At 55.8% G+C, this 17,019-nt stretch overlaps 5 protein-coding genes across 5 annotated transcripts; 2 read left to right on the forward strand and 3 right to left on the reverse strand.

Moving 5' to 3' along the window:
• Positions 1–135: 135 nt before the first annotated feature.
• On the reverse strand, positions 136–1,333 carry SLS55_004038 (uncharacterized protein; the record flags this gene model as incomplete). The annotated part of the gene is made up of 4 exons (XM_066775500.1): positions 136–415; positions 878–886; positions 962–1,117; positions 1,176–1,333. The coding sequence occupies 4 exons, from the start codon at positions 1,331–1,333 to the stop codon at positions 136–138; spliced, it is 603 nt and encodes a 200-aa protein (XP_066633381.1).
• A 123-nt stretch (positions 1,334–1,456) lies between these two features.
• Positions 1,457–2,090, reverse strand: SLS55_004039 (uncharacterized protein; the record flags this gene model as incomplete). The annotated part of the gene is made up of 2 exons (XM_066775501.1): positions 1,457–1,684; positions 1,776–2,090. The coding sequence occupies 2 exons, from the start codon at positions 2,088–2,090 to the stop codon at positions 1,457–1,459; spliced, it is 543 nt and encodes a 180-aa protein (XP_066633382.1).
• Positions 2,091–2,797: 707 nt separating this feature from the next.
• On the reverse strand, positions 2,798–5,348 carry SLS55_004040 (uncharacterized protein; the record flags this gene model as incomplete). Its single annotated transcript, XM_066775502.1, has 2 exons — positions 2,798–4,374; positions 4,424–5,348. 2 exons carry the CDS (start codon positions 5,346–5,348, stop codon positions 2,798–2,800), a joined length of 2,502 nt encoding a protein of 833 aa, XP_066633383.1.
• A 5,887-nt stretch (positions 5,349–11,235) lies between these two features.
• Positions 11,236–14,181, forward strand: SLS55_004041 (uncharacterized protein; the record flags this gene model as incomplete). Its single annotated transcript, XM_066775503.1, has 3 exons — positions 11,236–11,527; positions 11,577–11,735; positions 11,786–14,181. The coding sequence occupies 3 exons, from the start codon at positions 11,236–11,238 to the stop codon at positions 14,179–14,181; spliced, it is 2,847 nt and encodes a 948-aa protein (XP_066633384.1).
• A 1,936-nt stretch (positions 14,182–16,117) lies between these two features.
• Positions 16,118–16,379, forward strand: SLS55_004042 (uncharacterized protein; the record flags this gene model as incomplete). The annotated part of the gene is made up of 2 exons (XM_066775504.1): positions 16,118–16,138; positions 16,200–16,379. 2 exons carry the CDS (start codon positions 16,118–16,120, stop codon positions 16,377–16,379), a joined length of 201 nt encoding a protein of 66 aa, XP_066633385.1.
• Positions 16,380–17,019: the final 640 nt, after the last annotated feature.

A 17,019-nucleotide genomic window follows, 5' to 3' on the forward strand; every position in this document is an offset into this window, starting at 1 on the left:
AGTTGATACGGAAGGGACTAAACTTGAATCATAAGATACTGACTACCACCCACTTTGCGTGCCGTCCAACAAACAAACAACAGGTCGCGAACCAACCGACACAGCAGCGTCAACCACCCACCTCCATACTCTCCCTCAAACCTCTTCATCGTCGTCGTCGTCGTCGTCGTCACAAACGAATCCCGTCGGCTCCAGAACATTGCTGCACTCGTAGCCGCTCACCACCGTCCCGTTGATGTCGACAATCACCACGTCGATGTCGCTGATGTCGACGCCGTCGCAGCCACCCGCGTCCGCCGAGCACTGCAGGTCGGCCGCCTCGGTCGCCGTCGTCGTGCCCGTGTGGTTGCGGAAGGCGATGGCGGGCCCGACGTGGAAGAGGGAGGAGTCGCAGTCGCCGGATTCGTCGTTGTAGCTGGTGGGGCGAAGTCCTGTTAGAAAAGGAGGGGGGTGGACAGAAAGGAAAGAAGGAAAAGGGAAAGAGCGAGAGAGAGAGAGAGAGAGAGAGAGAGAGAGAGAGAGATTGGAATTTTAAGGAGGGAGTGGCGAGGAGGATGTAGAAAGTGAAGAAAGCTTACGATGTGCACTGCGTGATTTGGAAGAGACCGCGCGTGCGGACGTGAGTTACGGATTCCATGGTGATGTTCCGCATGTCTGGTACCGATCACTGTTAGTGGTGGGGAAAGGCATGGCGGATAAGATGGAATGGGGAGGCGGGGAGAAGAGATAGACCTACAGCCTAGGCCGCCGCCGCCGCCGTTTGGTGGGTAGCCTTTTTGGACACCGGTCCAAGTCTTGAGATAGCTGTATGATGCATCATTTTAGCGTTCAAATATTCGTCGTCTTTGGTTCTTGGGTTCCGGGAGGGGTCGCTTACATTGCCCACCTGCGGCCTAATTAGCCATTCAGCCATTTTTGGGGTGATTACTTGGAAGTGCAGAGATCAGGTGATTGAACTTACCGGGTACCAAGAAGTGTGATGTTTTTGGCGTGAACGTTCTCGATATACTCGTACCAGTCGAGGAATTGCCCGATGCTACCGATGGCCAGCCCTTGACCGTCTTCGAAGATTGTGTCGTAGATGAAAATGTCAGAAGAATTGGCTTTCACAGCGATACTTTGACGGGAACATTAGTTCAAGTGTTCTACAGCGCTTCAAGAGGTGCCGTCCTCACCCATCATCGCCGTTGACAATGTGCCAACGATTGAAAGTGATATTTTTGGCATAGATCGTATCGGCACCATCCGTGTTTCGAGCGCTGGAGTCGTTCTCGCTAGTGTTGTTGACATAGATGTCCTGCAAAAGGACGTTTTCCGAGTTCTTGACGGTCATGGTCCTGCGAAAGCGAGACAATGACTAGAATCAGCAACCTCCACAGAGCGGTGGCCACGCTTGTTTTCGAGACAAGAGCTCCATAGTGACTTACCACATCTGACTTTGAACGAATCGTAACCCCTAGAATGCCGAATCGTACGTCTCCCAAATGGTGAGCTGGTGCGGCCGGTGCGGATAATTTGACACGGCGCCTGCAAAGTCGTACCACACCTGCCCGTTGCCGTCGAAAGTGCCATAGCCAAAGCCTTGGAAGCGCACTTGACTCCCGCCGAAGATCCAGGCTGTGGTATGGTTCTGATAGCCCATAGGTAGAGAATTGTTTAGCCAGTAATCGATGTCCGTGGACCACTGCGGGACTGTGTCAGTCGTCAAACCCATTCCCGGGGAAGGAAAACAGCTCGGATGGGGAATGGTGGGGCAGTTGGTGGTCGGGGCTCACCAGGAGCGTCCCATGTAGCTCGACATCAACGTCCTCGAGCCCGGACGTGTTGAGAACCGAGTTGACATAGTACGTTTCGTTCAGGAAGACGACCTTGCCGCCAAGGCCGCACTCTTCGAAGGCGTCGCGGATGGCAACGGCGTCATCCGTGGCGTTGCTGCCGCCGGGCTCCACTGTGCATTCCTTCCGGGCACGGGTTGAGAGGATGGAGTTTGCGCTGTCCTGTTCGACCGCGAGGTTGTTGGCGAGGACAAGCAGCACGAAGACGAAGATGAAGGCGCGTGAGACGAGGGCGAGGAAGCGACCGGCAGACATGGTTGCTCGTCGAGACTGTCAATGAGAACTTGGTATAGGCCATTTGATCGAGGCGCGAGGCAGTAAATATAATCTCGTCTGGGAGATGGTACACAGTTCAAAGTGTGCGTCAACGTCACAGCCTAGTACCAGTCGTCGCTACTGCACGAGCGCCACTTTTTCCAGAAATGGCAAGAGCGCGACGCTGCCCCGCAAACGCTCCAGGCACGATGATCACCCGAGCCAACCACCAGGGTTATGGTGGGTACCGTCCACCAATCAGTGCATCAAGATCGGAGGTATGCAGACCGAGCAGGTACACGGCCCAAAGGAACGATGGTCGTGGACTGCGCTTGTAAGAATATTAGCCAACATCGGTGGGTGCTTCCTCCAACTGCCATGAGAGATTTACGGCTTCGAGGCAGAGAAGGGGCTTAAGACCACCGAGCCCAATAATACTGCATGGATCGACGCTCAAATGTATGTTATTGCACCTCATCAGGGAAAGAATGAGAGCACGTCGTCTTCTATTTCTTCCGGTCGTCGGGTCTCGCTCAATGTCCCCCGAAGAACTATGTATGGACAACAGGGGCGTGGAAATATGGACAGCTAGAGGAAAACATGAACAGAAAGAGAACGCAGTGGGGTATCCACACCGTCAAACGCCAGAAAACAGAATAACGCCGATATGCTATATTGCCATGAAAGCATAGTCAAGGAGATGCCGGTTAGATGGCGTAATTCTCTGCATGCAAGTAGATCTCGTCTTTGTCCGGGTCACTCCACACTTCTTTCTGGAGCTGTGCCACCGTGTGGCTGACGTCGATGCGCATGCTGGGTGGGCCGCACACGAATACACAGGTTCGACGTCCGAAGTCCTTGCTGAACTGGCGCAGCATGTACGGAATCTGCGGACGACCGTACTCGGTGCTCCACCCGTCCTTCTTCTTTACAGCCGCCGGCAGGAACGCAAACCGCATCAGGTTCTTCTGGAACTCGGTGGGCGTCGAGGGGAACCCGAAATCAAAAGCCTGTTGTGCTGCCGGCTGGGCTGCGTCTGCATTGAGCGCCGGGTTGTTGGCCACGGCCGTAGCGATATCCAACGAAAGATTGCGGGACCGGCGTTTTTCTGCAAGCGTCTTCCGTTCAGCTGGATCCGGCCTGTTGACCAAACGTGGAGACGTGGGAGGGGAAAGTTGACCGTCAGGCGTTACCACTCCGAGTCCGCGGGTGACGGGGACCACATGGGCTTGCGGCAGTGCAGTAATGGCATCTTCGTTTTCCGAGCGGAGCTCCTTCTCGCGGTCCGGGTCGCCTTGCGCCTCGTCTGCTATTAACGCCGAATGTCTCTTGAACGCCGACACACCTGAGAACCGCTTGTCAGCAATGTCTTGGAAGGCGTCGTTGACTTTGTCGTGGAAAAACGTGCTCATTGGTCGTGTTGGCGTTTGTGCGCTGACAAGCTGTCCGGATCTGGCCAGTCGTTTGGCGGCCGTGATGAAAAACTGGCATTGGACCGAGTCCGGAGGTGCGAATTCCCTGCAAATCCTGAGCTCCTCTCTGAACCATTCCATTGTCTCCGGGCGCTTCAAAGCCCAGACGACCTGTACACTTCTTGTGACCGCCTTTCCATCCCTCATCCTCTTGATAAGATCCAGTAGCTGGCTCACGATGGCGGTTATACCACTTCCACCAGCAACCAGGACAACGTGATCGAACGAATCCAGACGACGTTGCATGCCACCGTAGGGCCCGTCAATGAAAGCACGGTATGTGTGCCAGGGTCCTCTTTCGATGGCACTTAAGAGAACCTTGTTCGTGAATCCTCCAAACGGCCGGAATACCAAGACCATATCTCTGTAATCTTCCCCGTAGCTGGAAGGGAAGTCCTTGCTACAGAGAGAAGCGATGGTGAAAGGGTGGTTCTCAAACACGGCGATACCGGGCATCCGCAAGTAAACGTACTGGCCTGGCCTCCACCTCTTTTGCGTTGGAATGGTTACTTTGATGGCATTTTCCGGCATAATCGTAACGGCAGCTTCCTCCCCAATCAGCCAGGACATCTTCCTTGGATTGGTCCAGTTCAGGTAGAAGAGTCGGTAGATATAGGAAGATGCCCAAATGGCGACGGTGGAAAACAGGAAATGCCAGGAGTTGAGGTAATTGTTGCAGTGCCAGAACAGCATTGCAAGAAATACCATGGACACTGGGACGTGGACGACAACGAACAGCTCGTACATCCAGCTCCTCAATTGAGGAAGCGAATGGACGCACAGAAAGGCAAGAGGTACAAGTGAAGCGATTCCTGCGATCTGTTAGAACTGTACAAGTCGGACGGGATGCTGGGTCATTACCTGTGCCGTACGGATAAAAGTGACCGCCCTTCACCAGAGCTTGGTAGAGTGGAAGTGCGCCATCCTCCCAGACCGGGGTGACGTAGAACGGGACGGTATGGATGATGCTCAAAATGAGCATTAGATACGCTCCCCAACGGTGGAGAACGTTTAGCCGCTCGTGGCCGATGCCGGTTAGGAGAGAAACGAAATTTGCCTTCATGCTCAGGGCGATGATCCAAGGCATCAGAGAAACGGCGAGCATGCCGGACCGGATTGCCATAGGCGGCGATCCATATTGGATGCTATCCCAGAAGAGCGGCTGAGGGATGAAGGTATACAGGATGGTGAAGACCAGCGCAGCACAAGAGACACAGACAACGCCTAGAGACGGAAAGACAATCGGCCTCCAGCCCTTCTTGATGTTGATCTGCGGCAATGGATGGTAGAAGAGGAAACGGAACAGGGCGATTAGATTGTTGAGGGGCGCGAAGGACGAGACTGACGACTGCACCTTGGCAGGCTGAGGCAGCTCTCCTGTGCGTGGGAAGAACTTGTTGGTTGATTTGTCAGTATACAGCACTGACATCTCGTAGTCCGAATCGGGTGATGTGGTGGTCGACGACTTCAGTACCTCTTCGTGATGTAACGCAGCGCGGACTCTGTCGGTGAAAAAGTGGTAGAAGCGCAAGCACGAGGAGATGAACAACAAGATGACGCAGAAATAGACCATTCCCAGGGCATATTTCCCGCTGTCGTTCCATGGATCCACCGTGTTGGCCTCTATCAGACCGGCAGGACTGGTGCTGTTGGAAGGGATGTTGATGCGTTTTGCCAGCCCGGACGCTGCTCCTGAAAAGTCGCGGCCCATGAGGGTGGCAGCAGCACCAAGCTGCTCGAGCGCAGCCCCAGGTGCTCTGCGGACGAAATCCGGCAGGGCGGGCATGGTAGCGGTTCCGGATGGCCAGGTCCGCACGGGGCGCAAAGCAGCGGCGGGTTTGCAAGGGCGGATGACGGCCGGCAGCTCTCACAGGCTGGTCCTACTGGGCGCATTGGACCGCGAGAGGAGAAATCGAAAAAGCCGGCATTGGCACAAATACTTGAATGAAGCGGAGCGAGCGGTGAGGGCGAGGTGTGGTGGGCGTGGCACACAGGCTGTGCGGCGACGATGTCTGGGAGCTCGCGGGTCGGGGTCGCACGCAACGCGCGTGGTAGAATCAGTCGGCGGGCCGCTGGACGGGAACAGACGGAGCGGCAGCGAGCTGTAGTCTGGGGCGGTGGTACAGCGTCGGCCGCGCGACTGGGGGCAGAGGGTTTCATTTATGGCCCTTGCGGAAGCGGAGAAGATGGACTCGCTGCATGCACGCAGCAAGGGTCGAGGCTGCCACTGCCGGGATCCACCGCACGCCTCGAGACCCACGGCTTGTCCGCCCAACCGCGTGCGCCGAGCGCTGTTCCACCCGGGCGGGCCAAGGCGTGATGCGACTTCTCTCCGCGATATTGCGCGGCAGCATGCAGCCCGACATTGGCTCGCCATCGCTCGGCCAGCAGCCGACGAGAGATGCGCCCTGCATCCCTACCGGCGCCCGTGCAGCCGCGAGATACGACGCTGCAAGCCGCATGAGCTGCGCGGTGCTGGTCACGAGCGCGCCGGGCCAGGGAGAAGATCCAGATGCGATGATGACTCGGCGACGGCTGGCTGTGTTCACGCTATCGAAGTCGAGCGCGCAATCAGAGGGCAGAGGCCGGGGTCGAGGCAGCAGCCAACGGGCCGTCGCCAGGCCGGTCGCCCCAAAGGGTCAGCGAGCCGCGCGCGGTGGCGTCGGCAGACTGACGGCGACGCGCAGGCGGGGCCAGGGTGCAGGATTCAGGACCTGCATTGCCGGCATGGACGTGATGGGGCAGGGCGGGAGGTGGAGAAGTGATGAGCAGCAAGAGATGAACGCGTGGTGGTTGGCTGCCAGCCCGCGAGCAAGCGCCGGCCATCCCAACGCGGGCTAGCCCACCCGATCGGGGCCTCGCTAAGCCTCGTCGACAACATGCTTTCGTCTGCTTGGCCCGCCGCCTCTCCTGCCAAAACCCGCGCATCCGCCAGCCCAGACCCTGCTCCGGCCCGTCACGGCCTCTCTTCCTGTGCTTGACATCACATTTCGATGCATACCCTCTTCACTACTACTGCCGCAACGCACCTCGTATCGCCGACGGTCCGCTCACAACGCCTCAATATGGTGTCGTCGCCGATGCCAAGCCAAATGTGCTTCCTCTGGCGACGACCCGGGCCTCGATCGCGGCTATCGCGATGTTGCGGAGACCTTGCACCCTGCCCGCCTCACATCTCTTGGAGCTACTACAAGGGATGCCTGGTTCGGCAGCCCACTTTCTAACATGATCTGGCCCTACATCAATCAAGCTGCTGCATTCCTGTATCAGCAGTTTGTGGTGCTATCATCTTCCAGAATCGTACCGCAGTCACATAGAGATCAGCCATTCATATTTTGGGAACCTTAGTCACCATGACGGTAGGTGCCCTGGAAATAAGGCAGGAAACCCATACGAGAAACAGGGCAAATCCGAATTTCCGAAGCATCATAGCTTCAGTAAACTCCGAGCCGAAAAGCCCCGTCGTTCCTGACCGTCTCCTGAGCTCAACAAGAATCAGGGTTGATGTCCGCGAGCACTTCTTTCGTAGGCAGGAATGGACAACTCATAGGAAGCCCCACCGTTGTATCATTTGGCAACATCAACTCTCAGCCAATGATTCGACCACAGGTGAATGAGCTCCCAGAAGCTGACTAACTGTTACTGTTGAAGGATAGCTACGCGTCACTTGCCGCGTGGTAGCATGCGATTTTTCATTTCCCGCGAAAAAGAGAACGGACGTTCGGGATGAAGATTGCTAATACAAGGCACTATACTTTCTCATAGCTTTCTACGAGCACGAGAACTATCCGAAGAGCAATAACAGCTTGATTTACCTTTCAGGAAACGTGGCGGCACTCATCACCGAATGATTTTATTGTTTCTCTCTCTCTTACATCATTTCCAAGAACTCGGACGTATTCAAACATCGAGCAAGTTAGCTTACCCTGATTCCTCGACTAAGCCTCTGCTTCCAGCCATCCCTTTTGCCTCTTGGCGAAGCAGTAACTCGTTCCAGAAATCACAGCGTCGGCAACCTGCAGCCACATCAGCCCCATTAAGGTATCCTACAGATGATGCTTACTTAGCTAGAATATCTTCAAGCCCATTGGGTAGAACCAATAGATTGATCGACAACTAACCACCGGTGATATCGCATCATATGAGTGAGGGGTGACGATCTTAGATTAGCCAATAGTTATCCTAGGAGTCTCACCCATTGGGGCGATACCGCTCAAACAATCGCCATACACCAGCAGGAACTCTCAGTGCTAAGTCCACACAAGCTCATTCACCGCACCGCCTTTAGGAAGTTGATGTCCACATTCCCGATGCTCATGTGGACAGTAGGAACGAGGAACTGTAAGAAATACCAACTGCTGGGCAGTAGAAGCTGCTACACGATGCCGTGTACTCCACTCTGAACGACACGACTACTACCTACTTAAAAGGGATCGCACACAGCTTCAGAGATTGGAAGCGGTATCTTTGGGCTCTTGGCCGGAACGACGGAGCTTGGCTCACATGAACGCGTCGCATCATAGACCAACCTTATTTAGCGAGCCCACAATCCTCAAGAGTAGTAATTCGAATCAAGTTAACCTCATCCAACTGATGAGGAACACATGGCATTAGCACATAGTCTGAATTTAACAGAGACATCGCAGATCCTCCAACTTATTTAGCCCACAACTGCATCTGTATCGGCCAGTCTTTCGCCCCTCTCCAGATACGATCGGCCATATTTTCTTTGCCATTAACTGCATGTAACAGTGCTTTAACGGCATCACAGGAAGTATGTCATTCTTATCACAAGAAGAATGAAGTAGAGAAGCTCGGTCAAGGCTAAAATGTGGCGTCCTTGGTGCGGCTCTGGTCGATCATGGGGCCAGGTGGCGGACCAATGGCTTTTGGGTAAGAATGGGATAACAGCATAGGAGAGACAGTGGGAAAATGGTAAGCATTATAGGTACGCGTAACAAATTGGTGTATGATGTGTCTGAACAAGGCCTTGGGATTCAGCCATCGCTCCGTGACTCTGCGCTTTGGAGGCGCGGGCGATGCTGGTGACCTTCAGCCGTGTTACAAAGTTTGACAACATTGTAATTCAAAAGTAAATGCTGGGGAACGACATTTTGAGTTGTCGATAAGGTTTTCTTAGCGCATTGAATGGTCATGGTAGTGGCAACGTCGCCCTGATTCCGGTACGACATGATAGCGACAATGGTGCATGCATGTTATTGAAGAAACTCTTGCCCACTGCGAGATACTGCAACTGCAGCACCGACCCGTTCCGTTCATGCGCGGATGGGGCGAGGCGTGCAGAGTAAGTAGGGCAGGACCAGTGATCAAACGGAACTGACTAAGAAGTTATAACCAGAGCAAGTTTGAGCTGTTGACATGGCTGGAATTGAGATGAGCGGACTGACTCGAGATGCTTCAATGATCAGGCAAGTGATGCTACAGTAAAGGATTTTCAGGAGATGGTGACGAAGGTGTTGTACGCGTGTAAGGCAAAGGGCTGGACGGAAGGCCCGAATCGGCTCAGCTCCACGTTTCTTCAGGCGCGCCGTCTACCAGCCACCGCAGCGTGGCGGGCGAGCCTCCAGACGCTGATCAGTCTTCTTCGACGCAGTGGCGGTGAAAGCTCTGGAACATGGACCCACTCTTGTCGTGAGAGTCACGTACTGCGCGCAGTAATGATGTTCAAGATTCTAGACTCACTGCACCGATAACAGGACGATTTTCGTGGCTTACCCGGGGCATGTGAAGGTATCCAGGAATCCCGCCTCGCCGAGCGGCCTACTCGTTGCGGCAATAAGCTTACGAACGAGCGCATTTGGCCTACCGATCGAGCGATGTGTAGGGCGAGCTCAGAGAACAAGCAAAGGGGACGAGAAAGAGAAATCCTTCGGCATTCCTGTCACCAATGAGCGCACGAGGTGAGATTGGGGAGCAACGAATCGGCTCCGGACATGCGACAGTCAGAGTCCGGTGATGAGTGCAGCTATGCGAGCTGGAGAACAGCGCACCGATCGTGAAGAGTGAGCGCAGAGATAACGCTTATTCCATGCTTGTTCCGAATAAGGGAACTCAAAGTGAGGTTTCGTCTATCACTGGTGTGAGTAGTGAGAGTCCGGGTACATTCTTACGCAAGCATTAGTCAATTGACATGCGACTACGCTGGCCACGCGTACCGTGCTTGGAAGAGTTCCTGCTCACCGAGGCCGGCGATGATTCCTCTCGTCTCGCACCTTCTGAAACGTTTCATGCAGTGGGTGAGCCGGCCAATCGGGCCGGCAGCTACCTGCAAGCGTCAAATCGTACGACGGCGCCTTTCGGAAGGCACAAAGAGAAGAATGGCACCTGCCAAGAATATGGAGATGGTTCCCAGGCTCAAAATGCAACGTCGAGTTAGTGCTTTGATTGACAGGCGGCACGGACGGACCGCCTGGCTTTAGTGTGCACTCGTGCGGTGGTCGGGGCGGTGATGATCGGTGCAGTGACGCGGGCATGATGGCGCAAGGCTGGCGGGAGGCTGGTGGCAGGTGTTGAGGCAGGCCGCAGCCTCAGCTACACAGTAAAGTGGCCTCAGGATCTTCCTTGCGCTGAGCATCAATGCGATCATGGAGCACCTTAATGATCCTTCCTGGCCGCCTGCCCATGCCGCATCTGGAGTAGGCCAGAGCCCAAGCTGGATGCCATGTCCACAAGCGGAAGTAGTGTCGGCAGCGCGGACGCAGTAGAGACGGGATGAAGTCACGGTGGTGGTTGCGAGGCAGCGCCAGCGCACGGTGAGTTGTGGCGTCGACAGGCCCAGCCGCACGATGCACCGGTCAAGTGGGTGCGACAGCGCCTTTCCTGGAGCATTGAGTCAACGGAGTGGAGGAGGTGAGGAACACGTAGCGGGGTTGTCAGGGCAGGCAAGAATCGCCGGGAGATGTGCGCCTAGTCGCTGGCCGCTTGGCCGTGCGCTTCTAGCTCGACCGTCGAGCGCCGGCCCGCACGGCAGCTGGTGCGCGCGCGGCATTCTTGTGCTGCGTCAAACAGGCTGAGGTTGCAGCCCCGGGGCGCAGCTGCGCGCTGCTATAAACCTGCGGCGAGCACGCCGGCGGCGCGTCCAGCGACTCGCCCTCATCTCGCCCGGCTTCTGCTGACAGGGCGCTTCGCACAGGGGACCCGCCCACTTTTCCGCTGCTCCAGAGCCGGGATTCGTTCCTTCCGCGACCTCCATTCCGCACCTTCCCGCGCCTATCGTTGCGCGATTGTGCCGGGGATATCGCCCTCACCGCAAGAGCCCCAGGCCGGCGCTTCACTCCGTCCGAGCGTGCTCCAGAGCCGCCGGCGCGGACCCTTCAAGAAGCCGCGTCCTGCTCACATCGCGTCCCCAAAGAACGCACACCACTGCTCGACCCGGTGCTGCACAAAGAAACCTCTCGCTCCCCGGCCCGGGCGCCGCTTTCAGTCCGCGCAATCCACCACGGACCTCGACCCTCCGCGTGCCTGCGCGCTGCCACCTTCCCCGCGTCCCGCTCTCGTTCCTCTGGCCACCGCGTTGTCCAGCTCACCCGATCCTTGGTCCCGCCCCGCGTGGCTGGGTACGAGTCTGGGCGCGAACTACTTGTGCCGTCTCCCGGCTCTCACCTTCGACTTTGATGCGCCCATCCTGATTTTGCCCACTCTTCACGGACACCATGGAGAAGCGGTCGCCATGGTTGGCGCTGCTCGCCTTCCTTTCGCTGTTCCGGCTCTCTCTCTCTCAGACCGTACTTGACGGCGTTACCTACGTCGACGCTACCATCGATGGCGAGACGGTCCTGGTCAGAGACGATCGCCAGCCCTCGCTATACACCTCGGATTTTGGAGACTGCATGGGCGACAGCAGCATCAATGTCACTCGCTTCGACGCCGCTTTTTACAAGGACAACATGACCGTGCTTTTTCATTTGGCAGGCGATACCAACATAGAGAGCGAGGGCTTGATGAGTACGGAAAATGCTCGGTAGTCGATGGCCCCAGAAGCTGACTGTTGCAGTGTACATTGCCGTCTACGCCTACGGAGAAAGCCAGTTCGAGCTCATCTTCAATCCTTGCAACGCCAATATCGACAGTCTTTGTCCTGTGCAGAGCAACGTCTCGATTGAAGCGAGCGGAATTATCCCAGTGGCACAATCCGATGTCGTGAATATCCCCAGTGAGTTGGCCGACGAACACGCTTACAGCATGATGACTGATACGGAACAGGCATTGCATACACCATTCCGGACTTTGAGGGCCAAGCAATCCTCCGCATCTTTGCGAACTCCACGCAGCAGCTGATTGGCTGTTACTCCGCAGTCATCACAAACGGCGCCAGCTTCTCCCACCCATACGCCGTTGGCTCGATCCTGGGCATATTCGCGTTCATCGCCTTAGCAGCTTCCTTCGCTACTTCCGTATACGGAAGTGATGTTCCGGCAACGCGCAAGCACTACGCACACTCAATGTCTGTCTTCGTGGTGTTCGCCGTTCTGCAGCACATCTTCTTTACCGGAGCACTGTCCATGAACTGGCCGAGTGTGCTCGTCGCGTTCTGGAGCAACTACGCATGGGCCGGTGGGATGATCTACACCGAAGCCATGCAGAACTCGATCAACAACTTCATTGGCTCAAACATGGGCAATACCTCAGCCGTGGGTGCAGCTAGCGCCGATTCGGACAACAGCGACATCGGCGGCGGCTACGACATCTCCTTGATCTACCGGAGAGCCATCAAAAAGACCGTCAAGAAGGCCGCCATGCACCTGTGGAGAAAAGACATCTTTGACCACCACTCACCCCGACTTGAGAGGGCTCTTTCTAAACGCGCGGTGGCAGACAACAGCGATAACTATCCTTGGCATGGTGACCCTGTCAAGCCCGGTCTTCCTCTACCCGGCAATTACTCAGGATTCGCTGGAACTTTGGCCGAAGAGGAAATACCAGCTTCCAATGCCTTCATGACCGGCTTTCTCTGGTTTCTAATCTTGCTGGTGATCGTCTCGGCTTCCGTTGTGGCATTCAAATGGCTCATCGAGGGTCTTGTTCGCATCAAGGCCGTCAAGAAGGATCGTCTCACTTACTTCAGGTCACACTGGCTTGGATTCACGGCGCTGGCTGCTCTGAGGACGCTCTTCATCGGGTTCTTCGCCATGATCTTCCTGACTCTCTTCCAGTTTACTTACGAAGGCGGGCCTGGAGTCTTGGCCGTGGCTTCAATCGTATTTATCATCTTCCTATGCGGCATGTTCGGTGTGGCCGCATATGCTTGCTACTACCGGATAAGAGTTGGGAACTATGTCTCGCAGCCGGACCGTATTAATCTGGAGCGTCGAAGAGTTCTTGGTTGCATCCCGTGGTTCCGCTTCTACCGAGCGAGTGCTCACCAGGACGATGAAGAGAAAGTCTACACCGGCAGCCTGCCATTTTGGCGTATCTCTCACAACAGTCCCGAGACTCAGAAATCCGTGCACGAGGACGAAGAGTACACAAAGAAATTTGGCTGGCTCGCCTCCCGCTTCAGACGTACCCGCTGGTGGTTCTTCACTTGTTGGCTCTTCTATGAGTTTGTCCGTGCCTGTTTCCTTGCTGGCGCATCCGGTCATCCACTGGTCCAAGTTTTCGGTCTGCTAGTGGTGGAGTTCCTGGCTTTCGTTGCGATCATCATGATGCGGCCTTTTGAGTCCCAGCGTCTGAACGCCCTGATGGTTTACCTCCTGGGTTTCAGCAAGGTCGCCACCGTGGCCCTCTCTGCCGCTTTCGACATTCGGTTTAACATCGCACGCATCACGACGACCGTTATTGGCATTGTCATCATCGTTATCCAGGGAGTCCTGACCATCGTCCTCTTGATCGCAATCATTGTGGGCGCCTGTTCCAGTTGGATGTCGGTGAAGCGGCACCGTGAGAAGGAGGTATTCAGACCACGGAACTGGAGGAACCTGCGCGACAAGTACTTCGCACACATGGACAAAGCGATGAGTGACCTTCCGCCTGAACCGCCGGCGCCTGTTATTCCACCACCCACTCCGGAAGAACCACAAGTAGGCTTCAACGTGTCTTCAGTGCGCCGAGTTGCCAAGATTGAAGATGAGGACCCTGATTTTCTTGCTGACATCGGCAACGAACCCCGTGGATCCGAAATGACCATCCAGGGCAATGCCAATGCCAGGATCAGTGAAGAGGGCGCGCCGCCCCTGGCAGCCCCCAGACGGGCGCCTAGCATCATGAGCCAGGTGTCGTACACTAGTTTGCCACGTACAGCTCGTGTACACCGTGCCAGCTGGAGTTCGCGCGACTTCCTCGACATGGACCTTGATCAGGAACCCAAGCCCAGTGGCCACATGCGTACGAACAGCCTGGGCCATTCCCGCTCCACCAGTCACGGACATGGGCGCTCCCGAGCCAGTAGCCTTGGACGACCTAGAGCCGCCAGCCTTGGAAACGCAATGAGCTCCGAGCGTATATCCCGCATGGGTACACCGACGGGGATTCCCGAGCTCCCGCAGCTGAACAGGCAGATTACAGAGCACCGCGAAGAGGGTGATTACCAGCAGCCTCCTGAAAACATTGCTCCAGCGCGGCAGCAACATGATGCGCCCGGGCGCAATTCGACTTCTTAAAGGGCGAAAGACGTCTTCTTTTTCTTTGACGATATGACTTAACGATTCAAACGAAAAAATGGCACCATTTGCGTGCTCGAATTTAGGAAAGGGTGATGAGGAGTTTGTAGGAAAAGGGGTATTCATGGGAAAGGCATACTACACTGCATTGGAGGCACAGCGTGCCCCCACGTTTGTCCCATTCGAGCATCTGCATATTCATTGGCGCAAGATTAGAGTCGGCCGGTTCCCACGAAGATCAACGTCAGCGTAGTTGGGAGATGTTCATGAGCTCTCTCCTCCAATCATTTGGCGTGGTCTGATAATGGTCGGATAGTGGATGGACGATGGACGGTTGAATGCGATGGATGGAAATGGGCGGCTGGGCGAGGCTTCATCTTTCCGCTTCTTCCCTGGACGGGTGGGGGCGAGGACGACGGGCTTCTCATAAGGACGTTTACCGAGGCGGAATCATTGATGATTGATCGGCGGCGATGATGAAGCGGCACGGAATCGCTTGCTTTGATGAATTTAATACTCAAGATGAGACGCGGGCATCGACTGAAGCGGCCGGGTGAAGTGATTGAAGGATGTGCGTTTCTCCGTGTGTCTTGCAGGAATCAAGTATGCAACCTGGAGGATGATCGGTTCTTTTACTCTTTTCCCCTCGCAGTGATGCTCGGAATGCATCATGCCGCATTGGCTGCTCTGACAACGGGCGGAATGAATGCAAGAAAGCCAAATCCCAACAAGGTGCGGCTGGCGGCAAACCACGGTAGCAACACGGCCTTTGGTTTTTTTTTTTTTTTCCTGTCCGTCACGCGTCGATGATCGACTCGCGCACGCGACCGAAGGATTGGAGAGAAGGAGAGAAGAGCGAACGTTGCGCAGCAAGCGGGTGTGTGCACTGACCTGCCTGCAGCCCGGCAAGGACTCCACCGCCAAGCACCCTTTTTTCAACAGAAGCGCTGCGACAAGGATTCCTTGCTGACGCACATGGTGGTGGCTCTTTCGCTGGTGTGACGTCACTTGCCCTCGTTCCGCCCATCACATCACGCATCGTTCCGGAATGCGGACGGTAGCCTCCATCTCCACACGAGTACTTGCATCGGAGGCGGCGGTGCACATTGGCGGTTTCTGCATGATTGGCTGGCCCTTGGGGCGACGGGCAGAGCGGCAGAGGCGGGAGCGAAGACGCATGCGCCCGAAAGGGAAAACCGCATCAGCCACGGCCTTTGTCTCACGCCCAGCGATGGGATCGGATTCTCTGCGCGATCAGCACAACACCTGTGGCTGCAAACGATGGATGGGGCGGGCACGACGCCACCGTGTGCGCCGCGACTTTCTGCCGATACCGCGTTTGGCGGCGCGGTTGCCCGATGGGTGGAGATTGCGTCAAGGGTCGCGGTCAAAAGCAGGATTTGGGCGCTGCTTCTGGCGTCTGGACTGCATCGGCTGCATGGATGATGCTGGATCCCACTCGCGGCGACTGTGGCTGGTGCGCGCGCGGAGAGAAAGACAGCTATGTCATGGGTCATGGGTTGCGCCGCACACCCGCGCGCTCGCACAAGGTCCCGACGTGAAATTGCGGGAAGTGGAGGCGGGCGATGAGCTTATCTGCATCAGGCGGCGCGGTATCTGCGCGGGCGTCATTTCCGAACTGTACGGGGCGGGCGGACCTGGGCCCTGTTGGCAGGGCCTTGGATTAGTGCGACGTCATAGCTATGTTGTTCGTTGTTTCTGGCCGCTTTCTTGCATGCTTTGGAAGGCGCGGCAAGGCGGCCTTGGTTATAAGGGCTGCGTCGTGCTGCCCTTCTTCACCTCTCCAGCTCCACATCGCATTCCAATCAATCAACAACCAAACACAAACAAATCCATTGTCGAGTACCACTGCTCCGACAACACCGCCTTCCATACGCCTGAACTTCTCCCACAACATCCACATCCACCTTTCACCATGGGCGCTGTCGTGTCCTGCGTACGTCTCCACCCAAAGACGCCCCGCCTCCCCGGCCAGCCTCACTAACACTCGCAAACAGATCAAGTCGGTCTTCCAGGCCATCGGCGCGGCCCTCATGGCCGTCGTCAACGGCATTGCCGCCGTCATCAAGGCCATCATCAACGGCATTGTCGCCGTCTTCGACATCATCATCGGCTGCCTGACCTGCAACCGCATGGGCGGTCGCCGGCGCCGCATGACGACAACCAGTCACGTATAGCCGCGAGGTGTGAGGAAACGCCAACCAAGGGCCGCCTGACGTTCTCGCCTCTCCCACGCCGTTTGAACGACCAAAGCAATCCGCTACGCGAGAAACTTTGCAAGTCTCAGCTATCAATGGCATGAGCGAGCCCTGCCAATCAACGAGAACGACACGGACGGTCCGGCCTCACACCTCGAGTCAGTCTATGCCACTCGACCCTCGACTGGTTCCGATGACCCGATTTTGTTTCTTTTCGACCCATGGGGATTATTTGCATGGTGGGGAGGTGCGAAGGGGGCGAATAAGAGGTTGCGTGGATGGTTGAAAGACGAAGATACCCTCAATACCCCTTGTTCTTCATTCTTCAATGCGTTAGCATCGGAGTTTTTATTTTCTTTTTTGTGTCTGTCTTGCATGGGCATCACCGGTGGAAGTAGCTTTAAGTCTACGATAATGATTACGAGTACATGAATTTGTTCGACCCAATGATTTTCGTGATTGCAGTTTTGAGACGTTTGTACGTTGGTCGTATGTCTTGTTATGTCTAGACAAGGTTGTTTCTACAATGTGTCCAAGGGAAAATTCCTTCCCTATGACTGGCCAAATACATGGAGTGTTTGCAGATGCTTCTCCCAAAGGTGTACGGTTCCAACAATCG

This window comes from Diplodia seriata (genome assembly GCF_021436955.1).
Source record: "Diplodia seriata strain FDS-637 chromosome Unknown scaffold_4, whole genome shotgun sequence".
Lineage (NCBI taxonomy): Eukaryota > Fungi > Ascomycota > Dothideomycetes > Botryosphaeriales > Botryosphaeriaceae > Diplodia > Diplodia seriata.